The sequence below is a fragment of the Pelodiscus sinensis genome, chromosome 1 (genome assembly GCF_052426305.1).
Source record: "Pelodiscus sinensis isolate ZL-2025 chromosome 1, ASM5242630v1, whole genome shotgun sequence".
NCBI classification, from domain to species: Eukaryota; Metazoa; Chordata; order Testudines; family Trionychidae; genus Pelodiscus; species Pelodiscus sinensis.
In genome coordinates, this window is record NC_143052.1 from 15,213,947 (window position 1) to 15,240,265 (window position 26,319).

At 45.6% G+C, this 26,319-nt stretch overlaps 2 protein-coding genes across 3 annotated transcripts in view; one reads left to right on the top strand and one right to left on the bottom strand.

Moving 5' to 3' along the window:
* CAMK1D (calcium/calmodulin dependent protein kinase ID) overlaps positions 1-26,319 on the top strand; it is a 409,667-nt gene that overhangs the window by 242,179 nt on the left and 141,169 nt on the right. The gene's annotated exons all lie outside the window — the stretch shown is intronic.
* LOC149525540 (uncharacterized) lies at positions 12,183-24,418 on the bottom strand. Its single transcript, XM_089778334.1, has 4 exons — positions 24,340-24,418; positions 23,415-23,493; positions 19,530-19,598; positions 12,183-12,578 (listed from the first exon to the last, which is right to left on the bottom strand). The coding sequence occupies exons 1-4, from the start codon at positions 24,353-24,355 to the stop codon at positions 12,392-12,394; spliced, it is 351 nt and encodes a 116-aa protein (XP_089634460.1). The 5' UTR covers positions 24,356-24,418; the 3' UTR covers positions 12,183-12,391.

Below are 26,319 nucleotides of genomic sequence, written 5' to 3' on the forward strand. Positions count from 1 at the left end.
TTAACATGAAGGCATTGCAGACAAAACACGTTAAAATATGAAAGAACCTGGGTGCATGCTGAAATGCTTACTAGAGAACACCCCCAATTCCAACCTTGGGCTCTAGTATATGTTAATCTTTCAAAACCACAAATGGGTTTTCCCTGGGGTTATAAGTTCATAACTTCTTAGATTCAGAACCAGAACTCCAGCTGAACAATTCAGCCATTACTTTGTACAGCTCATGCCTTTGATCTCCAGTCTCCAGGAACAGACAAGCCTAAAGGTGTTGCTTCAAAAGGCGGTGTTTTTCCATTACTGGGGATGAGCAATTTGCATTATCCTCTCCTTATGTATTCTCCTGGAAATATACTTTATGCTTATTGTGATCAAAGCCCATTCTTCTCTGAACTTTAAGACTTCACATTACATCTTCCCCTAAAGAGGTAACATACATTCCTGGTCTGTGGCTGTATGGTGTATAGCAATTTTGCACAATGTATCCCCAAAGATACTCAAATCTAATAAGGTCTCCCAGAATATGGAAGAAAATTGCCATTCCTGTGTATGTCTCATTCAAACCAGTGGTGCTACTCTCATAGTAAAATATCAGTATCTAGCCCCATATGTATAAAATTGTTCCAGTTTAGTTGTCTGGGAATCAATCCAGATCAGGGTTTTTTTTCCTCTCTCCTTTTTCATTCTTCTGAAATAAAAGATTGTGAAAGCAACCATAAGAATGTGCTCTGGCTGCTGTAGTCTTCATTGAGATATAGAGGCTCAAAGATGATAAGCATAAATGTGTGTATTCAAATATGGAAATGAGAAGATTGTATCCATTAGTCAATAATGAAAGGAAATGTCTGCCTTGTCTAACCACAGTGCTCAAACAATACTAGTGCAGCAGATGAGGGGTCTACACTGAAGAGACTGAGAGGTCTCTCACACAGTAACAGAGCCAGGTGGAAATCTATTACCATCACCAATAGAAATATGTGTAAACAGAGGCCCATCCTGAGAGTAGCTCTTTGAATAATATTTCTCTCCCAAGTTCACTGTTGCACCATGCCCGTTATAATGACATAAACTTATTATGGAGAGATGACTGCATTGTCAGCATCTAGAATTATTTTTTGAGCCAGATTTGGTCAACCTCTTACCTGAACAGATAAAAGTTGGAACTATCAGAGAGGGTGGAAAAATAGCTGGATGGGCAAAAGAAAAACAGAAAACATTAATAGAAAGCATGAGACAAGGCTAGACTGATTCTGTCTCTATGTAGACTACAGCAAGGAAATGCTTTACTCCCTGCACTCCCTGAGGGAGAGGGTCAAATCACCTAAGTGAGTTGAGAGGAGTTGGCCAAGAATTCAGCCCCTCTGTGTGCTGGCTGATTGAGCTTCTAAAATGCCCTTGAAATTTGGCATTTAGTACTGGAATGTCACTAAGTTCTTCTTCGAGTGGCCCCGTGGGTGCTCCATTCTAGGTGTCGGGTCCATCCCGGCGCCGGGGATGGACCCAACACCGAGAGTGGAGCACCCACGGGGCACATCTCGAAGAACCACCATTACTACACAGGGTGAGTAACTTGTTCTTCCTAAGAATTAAAATCAATGGGTATGTCTACACTAGCCCCCTAGTTCAAACTAGGGAGGCTAATGTAGGCATTCGAAGTTGCAAATGAAGCCCGGGATTTAAATATCCCGGGCTTTATTTGCATGTTCCTGTCCAGTCGCCATTTTTAAGTTCCACTAGCCCAAAGTAACTGCCTGCAGCTACACGCGGCAGTGAAATGGAAATACGAACTAGGTCCTTACTTCAAATTAACTGTTATACCTCCATGAGGAGTAACAGTTAATTTGAACTAAGGACTTAGTTCAAATTGCCATTTCACTGCCGCGTGTAGCCGTGGGCAGTTACTTTGGGCTACTTCGGGCTAGTGGAATTTCAAAATGGCGACCAGACGGGAACATGCAAATAAAGCCCGGGATATTTAAATCCTGGGCTTCATTTGCAACTTCGAATGCCTACAGTAGCCTCCCTAGTTCGAACTGGGGAGGGGGGCTAGTGTAGACATACCCAATTTAACATGCCTCATTTCCTGGATTCTGTATAGGAAGATTTACACATGGATACTTTCTTGTTTCCTAGGGAACACAAGCCAGGCACTCATTTTGATTTATATTGCTGCCTAATTTGCTGTTATAATTCTTGTGTTTCTTAGATTGTAGTCTTGATTTATCTCTTGCCTTGAACAAGCTGGTCCTACTGTGTTTTACTTTAAAACCTGCCATAAGAAGAACAGCATATAACTTCATCTATATGCTGGGAAAGGGCATTTTGATTGAAATAAGAGAAAAGAGAAGGGAATATTTGAACCATAGATAGCTTACATGAAGAAAGGTCAGTTTCGTCTTTCTGAGAGATCCAGAGATCTTTCAACTTTGAGAAGTTCAATGTCTGAGGATGGATCTGAATTTGATGGCTGGTCTTTATTTAAGATACAGTAATCAACTCAAATCTGAGCACTCCCAAGCTTTGTGGTGGTTGAAATCAAGATCTAAATTGTGTAACTGGGATCCATCTGTATTCTAAATGTTAAATAAAACTGAATAGTGTTAATAGAAAAAAATCTTCTCGCTACACTTTGTAGGGAATACACTTCAGAGTTCTAGCCTTTCTGTCCAAGACTTAGGAAGTGTAATCTGCACAGTGACAACACTGAATTGCAGCATAGTAGATGCTTTAGTTTAGAAGGCTACTGAGCTTATAGTGAAATGTTTGCAATTTTGACAGTGCACAAAAGCAAGTTTTTCTAGTAAAAAAATTAATTACATTTGTTCAAATAACACCAAATGATACTTCCAATACAACACAAAATCAGTATCAAATCCATGTCTATATAACACTGCTCAGAGAATAGTATTGCTAATTTTCTCATGGGTTCTCTGTAGTGCTCATTGCTGTAGCATCATGGTGCTCACCAAATATCAGTTATTTATACAACAACTCTGTGAGATATGAGGCTATTATTATTCTCATTTACAGATAAGGAACTGAGGTAGAGAGAGATTTAGGTCAGAAGTATCCATAAGGACCCCTTTCTGAAATAAATCTTTCCTGAACCTCCTTTTTTGACCTCCAAACAACACCTCAACTTCCTCAAGGTCATCATCAAAAGCAAACTTCTCACAGACCAGTCACACCAACTCAAAATGGCACTGGGAATTGCCAGAACAATAGATGCAAACTCTGAAAATATATTTCCACTGCTACAATGATCAACACGCTCCACTGCCCACATTTCAAGATCCATTGGTCTTACACAGACCTGTGATATATCTCGTCCAATGCACTAAATGCCCCAATAGCTATGATGTGGGTGAAACTGGACAATCATTGTGGTCTTGACTAAACACACACAAAAATGATAAAAGACAAATCCACCCTATCACCTATGGGTGAATGCTTTTCACTAAGCGTTCTCTCTATATGTGGCGTATGAGTCCTCATCCTCAAAGGAAACCTGCACAACACTTTCAAAAGATGAGCCTGGAAGCTTAAATGTATAGCTTTGCTAGTAAAAAAACATGGACTGTATAGAGACACTAGATCTATGACTTATTACAACGATCTATAACTCACTAGCAATCTACAACCCCCTCCCCCTTCCTAGCTACTTCATTCTCCCTTTCTTTCCTCCCTATAACTAGAGGGGGAGTTAACAGGCCACTTCACCTTGAATGGTCCCTTGAAATGTGTTAACTACTTATGCTAAACAATCTGTTCCATCTTATATTTAGCTATAAGACTTTAATAAGTTTCCTAGATCTGAAGAAGAGCTCTGTGTAGCACGATAGCTTGTGTCTCTCACCAACAGAAGTTGGCCCAATAAAAGATATTATCTCACCCACCTAGTCTCAACAGTAATAGGCTGTCATCCAATTTGTATACCAGCAATAGTGGGGATGGGGATATTTTGCAAGCGGATTTCAAAGTTATTTCGTGACAACAGGGGAATGGGGAGACTTGGGAGTCTTGGGTTCTACTTCAAAATCTGGAGGGGAGTGTGCTCTTGTGAGCACAGACTGTTTATCCACATCTCCCCAGATGTGACATTTTCTTCCCCGTAGCTGCCAGCCTGTCCCAGCCTTGTCTCTTCCCAACCATGGCTTTTCATCTCTGTCCCAATCACCTCACATCAGTCCCAGTTTGCATACACCCTTATTCCAGTCCCAGTCTCCTTACTCGGACAGTCTTAGTTGCCCCATCTCTGGCAAATCAACCAGTTTGTCTCTTTTACCTTGGCCTGTTGTAGCTCCCTCTCTGTCTGTCCATGTTCCCACTTACAGTCTTCCTCCCTGGACTACTTGTAAAAGGCCAGTGTCCTGTCCTCCCACCGTTTCCTTGCCCCAGTCTCTTTGCCCAGGCAGTGCCTATTCTGACCCAACCCACTGTTTGTCAGTTCCATGCTCCTTTTCCGTTAAAAGCATTTTCGGAAAAGCACGTCTAGATTGGCAGGATGCTTTTCCGCAAAAGCACTTTTTGCGGAAAAGCGTCCGTGGCCAATCTAGACGCGGTTTTCCGCAAAAAAGCCCGATCGCCATTTTCGCTTTTTTGCGGAAAACAGTACTGTGCTGTCTACACTGGCCCTTTTGTGCAAAAGTCTTTCGGAAAAAGACTTTTGCCCAAACGGGAGCAGCATAGTATTTCCGGAAAAGCACTGATGATTTTACATGAGATCGTCAGTGCTTTTCCAGAAATTCAAGCGGCCAGTGTAGACAGCTGGCAAGTTTTTCCGCAAAAGCAGATGAGGGGTGGTCTAGACAGTATTTGGTCCTGCCATGAGGGCAGGGGACTGGACTCGATGACCTCTTGAGGTCCCTTCCAGTCCTAGTATTCTATGATTTTATAACACTGCTGGCTGTTCAGGGAGTGAGAGGAAAGTGCACAGTCTACTCCATCCCTCAAACTGGCTGGGGAAAACATAGGACGGACGAACCCTGGACTTGCTGCAGTTGGGGACGTGCTCTTCCCACACTGTGCCTGCTGGAGCTGCAGCAGCCATGGGCTATGGTGAGAGAAGAAGGGGTCCTCTGTCTAGGGAAGCCTGCATGTTGAATCTCTTATCCCTTGCCCCACCCAGGAGCAATGATTTAAATGAAGAAAAATGAAAAATAATTTAGTTAAGAACACAAGCAACACTCAGTAAATTTTCTAGTAATGCATAATGGAGATGTGTGTAGAAAAGTACCATAAAGCATGTGGGATTGATTTTTACCAGAATTGTTGTAATTTTGTGTTTCCTTTGTGAATTAAAATGATGCACTTTCAAACTAAGATACCCACTGCTCCATTCCTAATGGCCACATCATGTAGCAACATTAAGATCTGAGAAACTAGTTGACTACTGAGAATGAAGACAAAAACAAAATGCTGAAGGGTGTTTGTTTCATTTGTTTGCTGAGCTCACCACTTCTCCAGAGTATACTGGAGAGGACTGGGGAAACTGAAATATGTCCGGAAGTAAATGTTTGGTTGAACTCGATGTCTTGGTTTGAAGATAAGCTTTGTTTGAGATTAATCATAGGCTTTCTGGTTTGTTGTGACTGAAAAGGGGTCATTGACTAACAGTAGCTGTACCATGTTTTCTAAGATTTAGAAGTTATTTTCTCTTCTATGCATGGGGATAAATACTGTATTTTAGATACACTGATGTGGTTACTATTCAAAAATAATATATTGACTTTTTAATTATCTGTATTGTACACTCTGATATTTCTCATTCATACTAGAGAGTAGATCTAAGATTAATCTAATTTGAATATTCATGTATTTCTTTAACAAGTAGTGAGGGACAGTAAGGGTATGTACACACTGCAACCTTATTTCGGAATAACTATGCCAGGATCTGCACAACAATTGCGTTATTTTGAAATTATTTCAAAATTATTTCAATAAAATGGGCGGCTTATTTAGGCGTTGGTAAACTTCATTCAATGAGGAATTAGGGTTGCCAGATAGTTTAACCAAAAATACCAAACAGGCCTTCCCCCTTCTACCCCCCAAAAAAACACCAGGGAAAAAATTCTGGGGGGGGGGAAGCGGGGAGACCAAAGTTATTGAGCCCAAAACAAAACTTGGAATTAAAACAGCATGGCCCCTTTCAGAGTGCCTGCAGAGTCAGAATAGGGATAGGAACAGGGGAGAAGTTGAGCGTTAAGACGGCATTGCTTCCCTTTGGTCTTTAGGCTTTTTGCTGGCAGCCATTTTGTTTTCATGATCGAGCCAAAATGCAGCTTCCCTGCAGAACCAGGTAAGCAGGCGTTTGTGGGGCTGGGGGTGGGCCTGGGCCCAATTGCTGAGTGTGTCGTAGGGTTGCCAGGTGTCCAGTATTTTTCCTCCTGTCAGGGAAAACAAATCAGAAAATGCTGGACATTTTAGGTGTCCGGTATTTTCTGAATTTTTTTTACCGGACAGGAGGTGAAAATACTGGACAGTCCGGGTCAATACTGGACACCTGGCAACCCTATGAGGAATAATGCCATTTCTGAAATAGCTGTTTTGAAATAGGGGCTGTGTAGACAGGATGGCTGCAGTTACAGGCAGTCCCCGGGTTACGTACAAGATAGGGACTGTAGGTTTGTTCTTAAGTTGAATCTGTATGTAAGTCGGAACTGGCGTCCAGATTCAGCCGCTGCTGAAACTGACCGCCAGTTCTGACTTACATACAGATTCAACTTAAGAACCCCAAGCGTCCCCAAGTCAGCTGCTGCTGAAACTGATCAGCGGCTGATTCTAGGAAGCCTGGGGCAGAGCAACTCTGCCTCGGGCTTCCTGTAGTCAGCGCTGGTCAGTTTCAGCAGTGGCTGACTTGGGGACGCCTGGGGCAGAGCATCTGGGGTGCTGCTGGGTTGCTCCAGTAGCACCGCTCCTCGCTCCTTGGCGCTACTGGAGCAACCCAGCAGCACCCCAGCTGCTCTGCCCCAGGCGTCCTGATTCATCCACTGCTGAAACTGACCAGCAGCGGCTGAATCAGGACCTGGGGCAGGGGTTGGTCCAGTAGTGCCCAGAGCGGCACTGCAGGACCAATCGGCAGCGCCCCAGCTGCTCTGCCCCAGGGTCCACAACAAAAGCCTGGTCTGCTGGGGGGGGGAGGCACACTAGCTGCGCCCTCCCTCCCCCCAGCAGACCAGGGACACAGGGAGCAGAGCCTCAGCGGCAGCGGGGTGCCGCGCCTCTGAGGCTTTGCTCTGGCAAAGCCTCAGAGGCGAGGGACCCCGCCGTGGCTGCAGCTTCAGTCCCGGTGCCTGTGGTCTGCTGGGGAAGGTCCCCAGCAGACCAGGGGCACCGGGAGCAGCTTACGAACGGGACTTTCTCGCCCCGGAGCTCGCAGGTAGCAATCCGCCACCTCGACCTCCGGGGCGAGAAAGCCCCGTTCGTAAGTGCGGATCCGACGTAAGTCGGGGACTGCCTGTATTTCAAAATAAGGGGCCTACAGGCCTTCCCACATTATCCTGCTGGCCTCTCTGTCTACACTCAGCAAACTCTATAGTCCCCCCTTCTCCTGGAGCCCTTAAAGCTGCAGCCTCAGGGGAAAGGGCTTGTGGCAGCCAGGAGGCCCTGACAGCTGTGAGCCACCCAGCAGCTGCCACTGCCTCGGATTTTGGCAAAATGAGCCAGTCTGCTGCTCCCATCCAGCCCTTCATTGCTCCCAGGGAGCCGTCAGAGAATTTCCAGGAGCCTGCCGAGGCCCAAAAGAGGTGTGCACCTTCCTGGTCTGGTGTGCACCTTCATTGAGGTTTGGAGAGAGGAGGCAAACCTCCAGGATTTCTGCAACAGATGCAGGAACGCGGACATCTATGGCCGGATGGCCAAGAACCTGAACAATAAGGGGCACAACTGCACACAGGAACAGGTGTGGAAGAAAGTAAAAGAGCTCTGCCAGCCATATGCTAGGGCCCAAGAGCCCATAAGTCTCATTTAGTAAATTCAAAATAATTTCCTAGTGTAGACATGACCTTAGTGTTGCTTTTAAGCGTGGGGCCCTATATGCTTAAAAAAAATGTGTGACTTGGAGAGGTTGGTTCTGAGAATTTGGACCTTCAATAACTGTTTGTTTTTAAGGACAGTGACCTCACTTTACGTGCAACGTGCAGTGTTTTGTGGTCTTCTCTTAAAGAGTTGTGTTGATCTCCTAGAGGTGGGTTGTCATATCCAGAGTCAGTTGATGCCTCAGTTTCACCACTGGAGTGGTCTTCCATAAGTTAGTAGGGTGACTTGAGGCATTGACTTGCTGGCCAAAGTGAAAGTTCTTCTTTTGGGGATAAAGTTCAAACAGCCAAGAACAAAACAATTGCTATTGCTTTCCCCAGAATAAAAACTCCCTCATGTCCCTTCCTATGCTAAACTGTGCTGGATCTGGCTGATTAACAGCACAAAAGGTAACTTCAACTCACAGGCATGAGACATTCTTGATTTGTGAGATATTCTAATTGAAATTAATTATTATAGTTGTTGAATTAATATTTATAGTTCAGCAAGAGCCAGATGATTTGGGGTTTCATTGTGCTAAATATCAGGCAAAAATATGTAAAGATGTCACCTGTGCCCAAATGAGTTTAAAAGCTAAGAATATCAATATTAATTGATGAACCCAAGTTCTAGCTGTGCTGTTCATGGGGCTACACTTAGACACATGAAGGGGGTTGTGGCAATCTTGTAAAAGTTCTGGAAACCAGCTGAACCAGATACTTACATATCTGCATGAAAGTCTATAGAATTATTATTATTATAATTATTATTATTTATTATTTATTTCAAAGTTGTGTTCCTAAGAACACATTAGGCCTTCTGAATATTAAGTAAGTAAAAGATAGAAACTGAAGCACTAAACAATAGTTAAGCATTGAATTTCTTTTTTTAATAACCAGTGCATGAATGCACTCTGAATGCAGCGAAGCATATACTATATTTGAAAGTGACATATAAATTAAAATATTCAGCCTCAGAGAAAACAACAGAGTTAAGGCAAAGGCCTTACTTGCCTGTTTCCCTAAGAAGTATAGCAAATAGATGCTATATTACAAAACACTGGTACAAATGCCACACAGATATCACATCAGGATGCTAATTAAACCAACACATAGACATATAGGATGGGATGCCTTCTAGAGTTTCATTCATATGCATGTTTCTCATTACCCAGAACTAAGTCTACGTCTCCCTTACCGACTAGCTGGCAAAATTTATCTTACTCAGGGGTGTGACTATTCTACCGTCCACCCCAAGCGGCATAAATTCCATAAGCATAAGTGCTAGAGTGCACAGCACTATGTTGGTGGGCCAGGTTCTCCTGCTAGTAAAGCTTATGTCACTTTCCAAGGTGGTTTTTTTTTATGTTGACAGGAGAGCTCTCTTTCGTCAGCACAGAGTACCTTCATCAGATACACTGCAGCTGTGCCACAGCTGCATCGTATGGGTAGACATGGCCTTAATGTCTATGTTCTCAGTAGTTCATGATGCTATTTCAGTGACAGTCTATACAGCAGGTTGGGTGCTTGAACTGTAAAATATACAGTTTTCCAGACAAGCAGCTTAAGCAGAAGCTGTGCAGTTTGTGTTAATACTTAAGGTGGCATATAGCATACAGGCACTCTGTAGTAGCCATTCCCCAGTGTTCCCTCTAATCTTTTTCTTACGAGAGAAGATTTTTTCCATCCATATGCAAAATACATTTTATGTGCATCAGAGCGTGTGTGAATTTGCACTACCAGTAGACACAAAAATCTAGCTATGGATGATCTGCTTATAGGGTTGCCAGGTGTCCAGTGTTGACGCGGACAGTCCGGTATTTTTGCCTCCTGTCTGGTAAAAAAAAATCAGAAAATACCAGATACCTAAAATGTCCAGTATTTTCTGATTTGTTTTCCCTGCTAAGAGGCAAAAATATCGGACACCTGGTAACCCTATGACACACTCAGCAACTGGGCCCATCCCCTGGGCCCCTCCCCTGGACTTCTTCTGCCAGGTCTCCCCAACCCCCTGCCTACCTGGTTCCTCAGGGGGAGCTGTCTTGTGTCTAGAGCAGAAAAACAAGATGGCCACCGGCCAAAAAGCCTCTTCTTAAAGGGGCCATGCTGGGTTTTTTGCTTAATAACTGCTGTCAGTGTCCTTTTTTTTTTTCTCAACAACTTTGGTCCCCCCCCTTTTTTTTTTACCTCAACAGAATTTTTTTTCCAGTTTTTTTTTTGACGGGGGGGGGGGGGAGGGAGGAGAGTTTTGGTATTTTTGGTTAAACCATCTGGCAACCCTATCTGCTTATCATCTGGGTGGCACCTGAATCTCTTCTGAGCACACAGCTTTCAAGGAACACTGCTACCCGCACAGTGAAAGACACTGGCAGTATGGAACATGGAGCTGCCAGATCCTTTCAGCCACGGCCTCCCCGCTCCTGGAGCTCTTCTCTGCTGCCTTCTCCATGCTAGAGCCTTTCACTGTGTGGGAAAAGGCTCAGCAGGCTGGGAGGAGGCAGAAAGTAGATTTTTTTTTGTGTTCTGGGCCCATAGGAAAGCAGCAGGGAGCTGGAGTGCCAGTACAGGATCCACATTGCTGGGCTCCACTAATCTCTGGTGTGCAAGGGAAATGGGGGGAGCGTCTTTCTCCTTCTCAGTCGGGACCACGTCAGTGAGGATTTGTTTTTGGTTTTTTTGCTTCTGACTTGTGTGCAACCCTGACTGATTTTTCTCTGGGTCAGTCCCTGCTTTAGAGGTTCATGAACTAAGCTCCAGGGGTCTCAGTTTTGTTTCTGCCTGTCAGCGTTACACAATATCTCAACACACTGCTTCCAAGTGTAGATGTACCAGGCACTCAGCAGCTTGTTGTTTTCACAAAACTAACTATCCGAGGCTGCAGCACGGGGTGCCAGGTGGGAGCCGGTCCGCAAGCTCCCCGTGCAGACCAGCTTCCTGCCACTCCACAGTGCTGCCTCTGATACAGAGGTAGCAGCAGAAAGTGGCAGCAGCCCCTGTCCGTGGGATGTGGAAGATATTTTTGTCTTTGAAAGAAAAATGATTACATTGATTCAAGTATTTGATAGGAAGCTATTTCTCTTCCTTTCTGATCTAGTGGATGAGAGGAAGTAAGCAGAACAGAAAAGATTCAAATCCAGTAAGTGATCAAGAATGGATAGGCAGATGTTTTGTTAAAATGAGCCAGCAGAGTGATTCCCAAAGTGATGTTTAGACATGTCCAGATAATTCCTTGCCTGTGATTGTAAGGCTTAGGTTTGAAGTGTAGGATATGAACTAACTGAATGTTTCTAACCAAGTCTGGTATGGTTTTCCTTAGGAAGCATGGCATTCTCCTTACTTGCACTGGCAAGACAAATGCATACATACATCAACTCCTCTTATTATCAACAAAAAGCTACATAAAGATTTAGAAGGCAAAGAAAATTTTAAAATCTCCAGATGTAGCTGTTGTACTGTGGTGCTGAAGAACAAAGGAACTTCCAGAGGCTACTTTTCAGGAAGCTAAACTTTCTAAATTCTGAGCTCCATGCCACACCCGACTATGTGGGTGCATGTGCCAGGGCTGCATAACTTGTAAAAATTAGCCACAGCACTAGTCAGGCATGTGATATAGATGAGTCACAAGGCAGAGAGCATTGTATAACTGCCAGTAGCCACATATAACATTCCTACCTCCCTGACAGCAGGAACGAGCTCTTTCTCTTCAACAGCAGGCAGATTGCTATTTAGAGGCGCAGCAATTTTCATCTCATTTTGATGGATTTGAACAACTATTTCATTCTTTCATGCCTTGCTTTGCCCAGAAGTTTCATTGCTGGTTTCTTATTGTTCATGTAGTAGCTGAATTAGTCTCTTGCATTTAGCTCTGGTTCTATATGTACCTGGTAATTTTAAATTGTACAGTGCCAGCCATGAAATCAAGAAAACAACTAGCATTTGGGGTAAAGTAGCTTTACTAGAAGATGCATCATAAATATTAAGTCCATATGGAGCACAGTACGTGATTCCATTCTGATAGAGTAGAATGCTTTTAGGCAGTGCACTGAGGTGTACTAATTATTACTGTGGTTAAATAGTTGCATTGATTTAGAGAGACGAGGACTTTCATAAAAGCCTAGAAAGATTTAAAATGAAGCAACATCCTGTACATAATGAAAATACACGCTGGAGTTGGCATTTGCTGAAGTTTTAATCTTTAGTTTAAAATTTGTGTCTTTCCCTGAATTTACTCATGGTGCACATAAAAAGAATTATTCCACGTGTGGATTTAAAAAATCCACACCTGAATCGAAAAGATTAGAGAATACATTGGAGCATGGTACTACACTGCATGAGTAAAGGTGGTCAAATCTGGTTCTAAGGATTATAAAAATTAGTAGTCAATACGTGTGACATGGCAATAGCCTCAAACTCAATTTTCCAAGCATGTTGCTCCCCGTTCCAAGCTCCAGACTCTGTGTAGTTGACATATTCAAGGGCTGTTTTGTAGAAATTTCCTTCAGTGAATTCAAATCAATGTAATGCTGACTTGCAGTTTTCATTTTAATTACATTATCAAGAGGCCATCTGTAAAACATAATGGGGAAAAAGATCCCATTAGGCAGGAGGCCAAACATATAAAGCCCGATCATCAAATACAATAGTTTTTTATATCTGTACTGAGAGACAAGATTACATTTTACCTTTAATTCATTTAGAGCCTGATCCAAACCCTTTGAAGTAAGTGGGATTCATTCCATTCATTTTTGTAGGGGAGGATTCAGGGCCCTAAAGAGGGACCTTCTCAAAACTTTTTAAGGCAGTTCAGATTCCTGTTTGAAGCACTGGATTGCCTTTCTTTTGTAGTGTTATGGTTATCTCTGCTTACGGAAACTATTTTTATAACTGCTGCAGGAATTCTTGTTTTAGTTTTGTGGTTTGGCCATTTTCACTGGAAAATTAAAAAACAGGTACAGTATTCTGATTTTTTTCCAAAATGGTATTTAGTCCTATTAAAGTTTTTTTAACGGAGTGTCTTATAGAAAAATGAAAAAAAATTCTAGTGATGATTATGCATCCATAAAATATGCACTCATTATACCACATGGGCACATTCATTCTGTATTAAAGACTATTTATCCATCAGTCTGGGAAGAAAATGGGCTAAATCCTGCACTCTTTATTCACTCCTTACTAAGACAAAACTCCTACTCAGGCATGTGTGCCCCTGAGCAAATCTTTGGTGCCTCAGGATACGGCTAGTCTGTGGAGGTTTTTTGGGATATCCTGAAAAAACTCAGCTGTGACCAGGGAACTTGTTTGCTCTTCCACTTTTTTTTGCGGAAGAGCAAACGCGCTCTTTCAGAAGCCCCTGTATTCCTTGTTCTATGGGGAAGAACGGGCTTTCAAAAGAGCTTTTTTTCCAATATTTGGCCCAGTGTAGAGAGGACAAATGTGGGAAAAGCCTCTTCCAACAAAAGTATTGAAAAAAGCTGCGCATTTTGCTTAGCTTTTTCTGACAAGCAGATGTAATCTAGCTGTACCCTCAGTTTCCCAATCTGTAAAATGGAGGTTATGATACTAATTACTTTTGTAAAATACTTTTAGATCTATGGATGAAAAGTGCTCTGTTTATGAAATATGTATTATTTTTATTTATCCATTAAGTACTTCATTTTCTCTCCAGGTATAAATTGTTGATACCCTTTTTTGTATAGAATTCTAACATCCTGAAATGGCAGGTGCTGTGATTATTTCAGTTTCTGCAGGAAAGGAAAGTCATTTTTCAGGAAACCAGTGTCATTCCATGTAAATCATTCATTCCCTGAAATCAGCTGGTGCAGAGGTGGAATTTTAAGGCCTCTATAGGAGTTCAAAGAAGCAGTATAACTGAAGCTGAGGTTTGAGTTCTGGTCATAAAAACCTGGCTAGCCAAAGTATAACCCCATCCAATGTCTTTGGAATAGCCTTCCCATGCCCATGTTGTCACTGGTTAAAGCTGGAGATGGTGCTTGATGTTATACTCATTGAAGTCAGTGGAGGTTTAAGAAGGATGAAGGCTTCCTACTTGATAAATGCATCATTAGTACATAACTTTGTACAGGATCTTTGACATGCATCTTGGGATAAATTGGTGCAGTGCATTTGGAAAAAGCTCCCTAACTTAGGGAAATGGATAAAATAATTTTCTTGAAGCAAAGTCCTGACAACATCCTGCTATTATGGAGTTTGTTTGGAGAGCAGCAAAGAGAGTAACTAGTGCCTTTTTGTTGTACAACACTCCCTTTTCTTTCTTTCTCTCCCCCTCTTCCCTCCTCCCCCGGAAGAAGTGAGTTGTAGCTCACTCTAATAAATGTATTAGTCTTTAAAGTGTGACCAGACTCCTTGTTGTTTTTGGTGAAACGGACTAACATGGCCACCTGTCTGAAGTCCTGAAGTTGTGTCAATTTTCGGTATTTTTAGGGCCTCTATCAAAGGCAGCAAGGGGAGGGAGGAAACAGGAGCTGGTGCTGCGGGGAGCTGGCTTAAAAGCTGGTCCCCTCCACCTGCTGGGGTATCTCCATGGTGCTGCCTGCTCTCCCCCCCATGCTGCTGTCTCTGTGAGAGGCAGAAGTTCAGGCAGGGGCAGGAGGATGCCCCGAAGCAGCCTCTGCCCATGGCAGGCCCAGGCTTACCACGGGCAGAGGCTGCTGCTGCGAAGCAGCCCCTGTCCATGGCAGCCTGAGCTGTCCACAGGAAAAGGCTGCTCCGGCAGCAGCCCCTGTCTGCAGGGAGTTCCAGCTCCCTTCTGGGATCCCCTGCGGACAGGGGCTGCTGAACCCAGTGTGGGCCAGGATTGAGCAATCCCAGCTCGGTCCTGGCTCATGCCATGTCCAGGACCTACCCCCGCTGTGCCTGCACTCCCAGCTCTTACTATATTTAAACTGCAAAGCCACAGTGGGGGGTTGCTCCTGGACCAACATGAGCCAGGATTGAGGGAGCCTTCCCTTCTCGACTAATCATATAGTCAATAAAAATATAGTGTATTACCCACCTCTTAACATCCTTAGTAGGGATGTATTTGTGTCCCCATTTGACAGAGGGGGTTCTGTGGTCCAAATCCTTTAAGGGATTTAGATGCCTAACTCCTACTGACCTCAGTGGAACAAGGCAGCTAACTACCTGTGAAGATCTGTACCATTCTTCCCCTTGTAAGAATCTTTTTTACAAGGCTCATTAATGTTTGGGGAGGGGGGAGTAATCTTATGTATCGATTACTAGAGGAGGGGAAAGCCACACAGTGCTGTGGACAGAGGTACATGTAGGGACATCATTTCCTGTGGGTAAGGTTCAGATTTTGTCACAGATTTTTTTTTTTTAAAAAAAAAATCATAGACAGTTCAGGGGAATAAACAAAAATTCATGGAAGCCCACATGACCTGTCTGATTTTTTTTTCCTAAAAATACCCCTGACATTGGACAAGGCCCGCAACAGTTGCACAGTTCCCTTGCTATCCTCAGTGACTTGGTGTCCTGGGCAGCTGGGAGCTCCAGGATCTCCCCTATGTCCATGGTGGCTGGCAGATCCAGGGTCCTCCCTCCTTCCTTGATGGCTGGGAGTGCTGGATTGCCTGCTGACAGCTCCAGTCCTGGGGCAGAAAATGCCATGGCAGCCTTTGGAAATCACAGATTCTGACCTTGGTTTACATACACACACATGTTCCCGACTTTCATAAATCTATTTGCTCCATTATGTTTGTCACTCCCTCCTTCCCGACTTTGCAAGAAAGAATATAATTGAATATAATTACATATAACATTCTATAAGCTCACACAACGTTGACCCCCTTCTCCTTATCTGAAATGATGCCCCATGGTACATGTATACATCATGTAAAATAATGCTGTGATGGTTTAGTGTGTGTTTACCTGTGTGTATATACACAGCATCTCTCTCTCTCTCTCTCTCTCTCTCTGACATTATCAGCTGCTGGAGGGAATTAGAACTGTTCATCAGTATATCATGAGCTCTCTACTGCTAGTGGTCAGCTATGGTCTCCCATACATGAGTTGGTAAGGTTCTGTGTTTGAAGCCACATTTAGCTCTGCTGTTGCTATGAAGTTCTGATCATAGCTAGTGTGCGTCATGGTGACAGCCATGAAATTCCTAGATAGCTTTGTTGCCTATGTAATGAGTGATAATGCAAACCACAGAAAAACTATAAGGAGGAAGAAAGTAAATATGTATAGTTTAGTATGAGCATTTAGAGGAGAGAAATTTCCTGGTTCCATTCCCCCATTGGTATCATCTATCTGAACATTTGTCATTGCAATCTAAGACATTTTTGATTGATTCATTCTGTTCATGTAAACACAAAACACAATCATTTTGACAATGTGCTTTGACATTTTGCCTCCTGGGTTATGAAATTCTCTGCCAGAGACTGTTAAATCTGCTCCTTTCTCACTGAGTTTTAAAACTGGATTTGCTATTTTAAGATGTTTGATTCAAGTTTGCATTTTGCTGTGTAGTTATAATATATAGAGATGCAAGATTTTTGTTGTCATTGAATTTTTGGTAGCTCTTTACCAGATACTATGAATGGTGCTTAGAAATAAAGAGATTATCTAGGGAAATAAAATTTGATCTTGGATTTATATAGCACATTTCCATCCACAAAAGTTTAATAAACTTAAATTGGTATCCCTTTGCCACTGAAATGGGGAAAAATACAACAGTTTAAAGCAGCACACAAGAACAGATTAGGTCAGGAAGCAAGTAGGACAGGAAGAATGAAATCTTTAGTTGAAACTTCAGAAGTGTTTAAAGTGGTCACTATTACTTTAATTATATAGGGTTATTACAGTAGTGTCCATAGACACAAATTAAGATCAGTGCCCAGTGGTGAAAGGTGCTGTAGAAACATGAAGGTCCCCTACCCCCCCAGACTTTGTCTCAGACAGGTTGCAATCTAAGAAACAAACAGTTTTAGCTAGGCAGTGATCAAAACCTTATGTCTGATGCAAAAGATAACATTTCTAACTGTAAGATGTTCCCATGCTGGGGCATTAATTTATCACTGTGCTGGGAGGAAGAGTCCCACATACCAAATCACTGAGAAACTCACAGTAATTCCTTTGCAAGGCACTAATGCTTTTATATGACCTTTATAGAGGAGTCCCTGAGAAGTCTCTCATCTGAGGACTGACCACGTAATCTGAGAAGTCAATGTTGCTTAATGTGAGAGTTCAGTTAGCACAGTGGTCTCCAACCTTTTTGAGCACGAGATCACATTTTGAATTTAACTGCAATCCAGGATCTACCCCAAACCCAAATAGCCTTGCCGTGCCTCTTCTGCGAGGCCCCGCCCCTGCTCACTCCATCCTCCCTCCCTTTCACCAAGGAGGGGCAGAGGGTTGGTGCACAGGCTCTGGTCTTGAGCTAAGGGATTTGGAGTGTGAGAGGGGCTCTGAGCTGAGCCTGGGGCAGGGAGTTGGGGTACAGGAGGGGGTTCAGGGTATGGGCTCTGTAAATTTAGGTCCCAGGGGCTTGGGGTGCAGGAAGGGGTTTATGACTGGGGCAGGGGTTTGGGATGCTGGCTCCATCTGGACATTGCTTACCTCAGGTGGCTCCTGGGTGGTGGCACAGTGGGGCCAAGGCAGGCTCACCCCTACCTTGGCCCTGCACCACTCTCAAAAGCAGCCAGCAAACTCCCTCCAAGTTCTGTTGTGCCCTCCCCTCTCCATTCTGTGGATATTCCCAGCATGGGAACATCTTACAGTTAGAAATGTTATCTTTTGCATCAGACATAAGCTTTTGGTCACTGCCTAGCTAAAACTGTGTTTCTTAGACTGCAAGCTGTCGGGGGGGGGGAGGAGGCTTCCTGTATGTTTCTACAGCACCTTGCACCACTGGGCACTGATCTTAATTTATATCTATGGGCACTACTGTAATAAGCTCCTGGGGGGAGGGGTAGCTCCAAAGCAAAGGGCAGGAGATGCACAGCAGTGGGGGGTGGGGTAGCTGAAGTGCTGTCCTTGATAGCTGCTTGGCCAAACCAGTCACGATCACCTGTCAGAGGCTCCAAGATCTACTGGTAGATCATGATCTACTGGTTGGTGACCACTGAGTTAGCATATCAAAAAAGTGTATGTTCAAAGGCCAAAACAAAAGTTTTGCAGCCTAATTTATGCTGCCCCAAGAGAGGAGCATACTACAATGATATGTCACCTGTTCTGCTCCAGGTCACATGAAACTCAGCTTGCATTCTGTAGCTCCATCGGTGTCCACAGGCAAATCAGCAGACAAGGAGGGTCACAGCCTGTAGTGGCCTTTCCCTTTTACTAGGCACCCTGTGACGTATTTTGCATGGATTTTCAGCAGTTTTGGTCCCCAGGTGTGCCAATGAAAGTGTGACACTATGTACAGGTTGAACCTCCAAAATCCAGGATTTTCTAGTCCAGCAATATTGCTGGACCACGAATGTTGCTGGTTCAGATTTCTCCGGTACCTAGGAGTGCAAACCCCATCGCTGAGGAACCCCAGGTGGGCAGGGGGGAAAATGGAGCCACGTGGCTGTGGAGCTCTGGCCCCGAGGAGTCCTGGCTGGGCAGAGCAGCAGCAGGACTGGTGAGCAGCAAAAGTGAGGCAGCTGGTAAGCTCTGGCCCCAGGGAGCCCTGTGCAGTGGGGCAGCAGCTGCGGAGCTCCAATCCAAGCCCTGCATGCTGGAGCCCAGTGGCATTGTGGTCAGAGGGGAGCTAATTGCAGGGAGGGAGAGCATCCTGGGAGGCCAGTGGCAGGGGACCTCCCCGTATCCAGCAAATTCCATCATTTGGGATGGGTGAGGTCCAACCTGTACCATGTTTATAGCTTCATCAAAGACAAGTCCAAATGCCCTTTCTTCATAATCTCATGAAAAGTGACATAGTGCTTTTCTCTGAATTTGATTACACAACACTGGGTCGTTTGCCTTCAGTCTCCCTCCCTTAATGCTCAGTAAAATAGAGCACTACAGCTGCTTCTATGTGAGCGACAGAGGGAGCGAATAGCTTGTTGGAGATTAGGCAGAAGTCAAAACAGATGGTGCAAAAAGTGAAAGTGGATGCATGCGAGACACAACATTTCTCAGTGGTAGGTGCCTGTGAGACTGTGATGCATTTATGAAGTCTGATAATAATGTACCACCGGAATTACAACTTCTTCTTCGAGTAGTGTCCCTGTGGGTGCTCCACTGTAGGTGAAGGGTCACCCTGAGCCTCAGATCGGAGCTTTGTATAGCAGTTCCCCCTGTTGAGCCACGCATGCCCAGGAGGCATCTCGAGCCCTTCCCGCCTCCTGAGGAGCGCGGCTCAACCCCCTCCCTTTCAGTTCCTTTTTAACTGCCCTTGTCAGCGGACGGAGCAAACAGGAGCTCCCTGTCAGACTCTGACTACTCTCCTCTCCCCAGTTTAGTCATAGTTCTTTTCCCCTGTTATTCCAAGTTAGCTTTCCTTGTTTCTAAAAAAAAACAAAAAAAAAAAACCACACAACAACCTAGTAACAAGAAGAGTACACTTACCTAAATCCCCCCCTCAGGGGGCTTGAACCCACTTCAAACCGGGACTCTGAGGTACCAGTGTTCTCACAGCTGTTCAACACAGGAGAGAAAGAAAAGAGTTTAAAAAAAAAAAAACCAACACACGGAGACAGACGACAACAACAGTAACAGCCAAATAAATACATAGACCAAGCTCAAAGAGGAGAGAACCAGCCATGTCCGGGCTCCTCGGGCTTTAAAAAATGCGACCAATGACGGGATCCTATGCCGGCTTCAGATGGGCATTCAAAGTGCATTCGCTGTTTGGGGGAATCTCACTCTCCCCACAGCTGCACTCATTGCAATTCACTCACGGCGAGAGCCAGGAAGGACCGAGAGCTCCGCCTAAGAATGATTTTATTTGAAAAGGCTTTACGGCCCACTGGGGAACAGGCGGCAACGCGACAAGAGCCCCCCCACCCTCCAGTGAGTGAGCCGAGGGGCAGACCCTCACCATCCCGCTCCCTACCAGCCTCTTCCTCTCCAAAACATGGAGGAGAGGCACACCAGAGCGGGAGGACCCCTGCCACGAAGGCTTCAGGGCGATCCTCCCACTCCGCACCGGCACTGGGGCACGCTACAGCTGAGCGGCCCCGGGAGCGCTCCAAGCAGCCGGCACGGCAAGAAAAGCCGGTGCCGAAGCAAACTGCGGTGCCGCTTCAAACCGCGGCACCACTTCCAGCCCCGACGCTGCCTCAAGCTTCGGCGGCGCCAAAAGCCGCAGCACAGCTTAAAGCTGTGGTGCCGACTAAAGCCACGGCACCGCAGCAGAGTAAATTACAGCCTGCTAAGCGCCCAGCACCAGCTCCAACTAAGCAGCATGATACTGCACTAACGCTGCCAGCACAACCAGACAGGCAGCCAGATGAGACTGCTACGGATCAGCCTCAGCAGGAAACTGGCTCACACAGCAGCCTTTACTATCAGTGCCTGCCTTCCACATCTTACTCACCTGGGAGGTCCCCATCAAGGCTATCCCCTCCCAGGTCTACATCACTCTTATCCGGCCAAGACGCTCCTCTTCCTGAGGATGACCACCACACGTCTTATTCCTCAAGGCATGCATCACCTAGGCAGTCTCGCTTTCACCATTACAGGGCTCCACCACAACAGAACCCATGGCACCCATACTGGTCTTACGCACCCCCACCTAATCCACCACAATGGGGACCCTGGAAACACTGGGAACCATGTGGACGACGCTCCCCAACTCACTCCACTCCATCCCGGAGAAGCTCATCTCGGCCGCAGCCCCTACCTCCAGCAACTCTTTCGGATGAAGAGGTGGACCGAATCTTTGAAAATGAATCAGACATTCATTCAATAAATGTCACACATTCTGATGCTCCCGATACACAATCAGATGACACCATAGTACCATCAGATTCTGTACCAATTGATGATCTAAAACAGTTCCAGGAACTATTCAAGAGGGTAGCGACAAGACAGAATGTCTCCCTGCAAGAGGTCCAGAAGAAACAGTACCAATTGCTAAAAAATCTCCAGCCTACATTACATAGCAAGATTGCCCTACCTATAGACGAGGCAATAATGGAGACCTCGGAAGACCTCTGGAAAACACCTGCATCCATTCAACCAACTAATAAGAGAATCGGCAGGAAGTACTTTGTCCCATCAAAAGACAACGACTTCCTCTTCACACGCCCACAACCTAATTCATTAGTCGTAGACTCAGCACAACAACGTGCAAAGCTCCCACAATACAAGTTGGGCAACGCAGACAAGGACCACAAAAAGTTGGACTCTTTTGGCAAGAAGGTATACTCGTCTTCCACCCTACAACTCAGAATATCGAACTACTCCGCTCTTTTAGCAAATCATGACTTTGACAGTTACTCGAAACTGGGAGAACTGGTGCCACATCTCCCTGAGTCCAAAAGATCCATCTTGAAAGCAATAGTTCATGAGGGCCATATGAACGCCCGCACCGCTCTCCAAACCGCAATGGATGTTGCTGACACCGCAGCCCGAATTACAGCTACAGAGGTGGTCCTGCATAGAGCTTCTTGGCTCCAGTTGTCAGGAGTTCCCTGCGAACTCCAGCCTAAAGTGGAAGATTTGCCATTTGACAAGCAAAAGCTATTTGCAGCACTACGGACGAAATGCTCCATAACAGCAAAAATTCTAAGTCCACACTTCGCATGTTGGGCATGTACACGCCGCCCTATAAACGTGGACGATACACCCCATATAACTCATACAACCGATACCGATATGGGCAATACAATTGACCACAGAGGCTCTATGAAGACACTAGACCAAGGCAATGAGGTCCCAGAAGGCGCCCCAACCAGGCCCGCCCACCAACTACCCAACCATCTAAACAACAAATTTGAAGATTTGGTCGAGGACCTGCAACACCTCTCTTACGATCTACCACGCGTTCAACATGGCCATCTATTCACTCACCGTTTGCGGCCATTCCTTCCTCAATGGGAATCCATAACATCAGACTGCTGGGTTTTAGAGATAATTCTTGGCTGGGGGGCACATATGGACGGTCACGAAGTTCAAGGTAGGTGGTCCCAAAACAAGACACTCTTACATATCAATCTCCTCGAACTGAGGGCAGTAAGGAATGCCTGTGCGCACTTTGCCTCCGACATCGCCAATCACACAGTCCGCATCCTAACGGACAACATCTGCACGAGGTTCTACATAAACAGACAGGGTGGAGCCCGCTCCCGCTCCTTATGCGCGGAGGCTATTCGCCTGTGGAACTCGTGCATCTGCAACCAATTCACCCTTATAGCATCCTACTTGCCCGGAGTGAACAATATCAAAGCGGACTCCCTCAGCCGAAACTTCACCTCGGACCACGAATGGGAGTTACATTCGGAGGTGACGAACTCAATTTTCCACCAGTCGGGATGGCCATTGATCTCTTTGCTTCTACCCAGAACACCAAATGTCCCCAATTCTGCTCACGTGTGGGACTTGGCAAACACTCTCTGGGGGATGCCTTCCTAATCAAATGGACAGCCCCCCTACACTACGCCTTCCCTCCCATACCGCTCATCCCAAGAGTCCTGTGCAAGATCCTGAGAGACAAAGCCCTAGTCATCCTGATTGTGCCATCATGGTCTCGCCAAACCTGGTACCCATACCTTCACAGGCTAGAGGTCCAGCCTCCTTACCCACTACCGTACCGGATAGACCTACTATCTCAGGACGACGGCAGGATATTGCATCCACAACTCAGTACCCTGCATCTTCAGGCATGGCTTCTCTTTGGTTCTCGGAGGTAGAAGATCGCTGCTCCCAGCGAGTAAAAGACGTCCTCCTCCACAGCATGAGACAGTCTACTCAGAAAACTTATCAACAGAAATGGACACGTTTCTGTCACTGGTGTCAGCGAGCCAAAGTGAAGCCCCGTGCCTCACCACTAGATACCATCCTAGACTACATTCTGGACCTTAAAGCATCAGGACTGTCAATCTCCTCCCTAAGAGTACACCTCTCTGCAATAGCAGCATTTCATACGTCAGTAGATGGCTTCTCCATTTTTAACCATCCTATTACAAAAAGATTCCTCAAGGGACTCCAGAATGTGTACCCACCACATAGGGCCCCACCCCCTTTGTGGGACCTAAATCTTGTTTTGAACTGCCTCACCAGACCTCCCTTTGAGCCACTGGCAACAGTACCACTTCCTTTCCTTTTTATGAAGGTCTGTTTCCTCTTAGCCATCACCTCCGTCAGGAGAGTGAGCGAACTCGGAGCATTAATGACAGAGCCTCCTTACACAGTTTTCACAAAGGATAGGGTCATACTTAGACCCCACCCCACGTTTTTGCCAAAGGTCTGTACAGAATTCCATCTCAACGAACCGATCGTGTTACCTACCTTTTTCCCAAAACCGCATTCTTCGCAGACAGATGCCAGCCTGCACACTCTGGACATCCGGAGGGCTCTGGCCTTCTTCCTAGAAAGAACAAAACCATTTCGTAAATCTGAAAGACTTTTTATCTCCATTGCTGAACGATCCAAAGGGACACCAATATCATCTCAACGAATCTCAAAGTGGATATCGACATGCATAATTAAGTGCCACTCTCTGGGCAATAGACTGCTGCTACGCCCACCACGAGCGCATTCTACTCAAGCCACGGCTGCTTCTACAGCCTTTCTGGGCAATGTCCCCTTAAGAGACATTTACCGGGCAGCAACATGGTCTTCAGATCATACCTTTGCTAAACATTACGCTATTCTTCCACAACTTAAGAATGACTCAGCAGTTGCCACGGCAGTGCTCTCCACCACTGCCAAACATTGACTCTGGCTCCCTCCAGCCATATACTGGATACTACTTTGTAATCACCTACAGTGGAGCACCCACGGGGACACTACTCGAAGAAGAAAAGGGAGTTACTCACCTTGTGCAGTAACAAGTGTTCTTCGAGATGTGTGTCCCCGTGGGTGCTCCACGACCCTCCCTGCCTCCCCTCTGCTCGGAGTCGAAATTACTCAGGCGGAGACGAGGAACTGAAAGGGAGGGGGTTGAGCCGCGCTCCTCAGGAGGCGGGAAGGGCTCGAGACACCTCCTGGGCATGCGTGGCTCAACAGGGGAAACTGCTATACAAAGCTCCGATCTGAGGCTCAGGGCGACCCTTCACCTACAGTGGAGCACCCACGGGGACACACATCTCGAAGAACACTCGTTACTGTACAAGGTGAGTAACTCCCTTTTCTCCTTCGAGTGGTGTCTCTGTGGGTGCTCCACTCAGGTCACAGTGTGTCCTCGTGTCGGCAGTTGGAGATTTTTGCCTACCAGTGCCTTCCTGCATTGCACATGTGCAGTTGCAATCTTGCGATGTTTTTATATGATGGAGTGTCTTAGCAGTGCTTTTTCTGACTGAAAATAAAAAGATAGAGTAGTTAATTTATAGTACCATCAGTAGTTTAGTAAGTTTATAGTTAGCATTAACAATTCTGGCTCGTTTTCCCCCCCAAAAAACCAAAAATGTCCCTGTCCTGTCTTGTCTTGTCAACCAAGTTCTGGACCCCAAAGTTTTTTCTTCTAATTATGCTGGGCTCTCCTGGTTTCAAGAAGTGTGATTCTTGCAGAGATTCAATGCTCATATCTGACAGGCATACCTCCTGCATAAAATGTATCAGTGAGGGCCATGTGGCTCAGAAATGCCCACACAGCCAGAACATGACTGCCAGATCCAGGAAGGACCAGGAAATGAAGCTCAAAAATCTCCTGTGAGAGAAATCCCTTCTACTGCTGGAGTCTAAGTCCACCGAACTCTCTAAACTACCAACCTTGCGCAAGAGGGCCAATTCATCACCCACAAGGAACTCCCATAGGTTCTGGGCCTCTCTGGCAGTGTTTTTGCCTTCTATATCCTGTGCCCTGCATTCACCAGTGCCCTGCACCTCCAGCACCACAGAGAAATGGAGAACAGCACCTGTAAAAAGAGCGGAATCAGAGCCAAAGAGGAAGTCCAGCTCTTCCTCACTCACCAGCACCGCTCCTTGATCGGCACTGACAAAAGACTACATGCCGCCATCTCCGGTGCTGGTGGATACTACAGCGCTGACTCAACATTCCAGTTCCAGTCATCAGCTGGAACTCAAACACACTTCAGCACTGGAGTCCAAGAAGGCTCCCAGAAGACCACTGACATGTGGCACCGAATGCTTCAACCGCTGGCACCATTAACTTCGGTGCCGAGCATGCCTTCACCTCCACATTCTTCAATAACTCTACAGTCCAGCCTGTGCCGACGCATTTCAGAAAATATTTCCTTTTCACCTACTCTGTCATTTCTGGGCACCAGGTATGGTACTGGTCAGGGGAGCAGATTCTCCTCCCAGCATTCCTCACTAACGGGTTCAGTAGCATCATGGCATTCCACTAGGCACTGGCCGCAGTACCTGAAGGTTAACCACCCTTGGCCACATTCACCACAGCAGTTCCAATCCCAATGGCCTCCTTGGGAGCCCTGGAACCAATGTTGCTCTCACTCCTTGCACCGTCACCATTCTCATGAGTCGGTACTGGTGACCCCAGCACGTACAGTAACAAGATCTCCTGCCGCCACTGGACAGTCCCTACGTAAAAGAATCAATGGACACAAATCTGATATTAGGAATGGCAACATACAAAAACCTGTAGGGGAACACTTCAATCTTCCTGGACACACAATTGAAGATCTCAAGGTAGCCATCCTGCAGCAAAAAAACTTCAGGACCAGACTTCAAATAGAAACTGCTGAGCTACAGTTCATCTTCAAGTTTGACACAATCAACTCTGGATTAAACAAAGACTGTGAATGGCTTGCAAACTACAAAAGCAGCTTCTGCTCTCTTGGAATTCACACCTCCAGATCAGCTACTAGAAGTGGGCCTCATCCTCCTTGATTGGATCCACCTCGTCATCTCCAGCCAGATTCTGGCCTGCATATTTATACCTGCCTCTGGAAATTTCCACTACATGCATCTGACGAAGTGGATCTTTGCCCACGAAAGCTTATGCTCCTACACTTCAGTTAGTCTATAACGTGCCACAGGACTCCTCGCTGCTTTTGCCGCCACCACACAGTCTTCCCCATCCCGCCCTCCATGCTCACCACTCTGTGACCACCCAAACAGAGCTGGTGGATGACAGTGACAACCTACCTCATTTGGACTTGCACAGTCATTCTCCGGTTCCCCAGTCCTTTTCATCTCCAGATGAGGCTGTCTTCCCCTCTTTATCCTCTCCTCCTGCAGATGACCTGAAGCAATTTCAGGACCTATTCAA

What these genes read in the sequence shown, in the direction of transcription:
- LOC149525540 (XM_089778334.1), bottom strand. An exon ending in AATGCGGTTTTGGGAAAAAG is followed by an intron (nt 19,599 to 23,414) that starts GTAGGTAACACG and finishes TGTGTTGAACAG; the next exon opens with CTGTGAGAACACTGGTACCT. An exon ending in CCCCTGAGGGGGGGATTTAG is followed by an intron (nt 12,579 to 19,529) that starts GTAAGTGTACTC and finishes TATGTTTTACAG; the next exon opens with ATGGCCTCTTGATAATGTAA.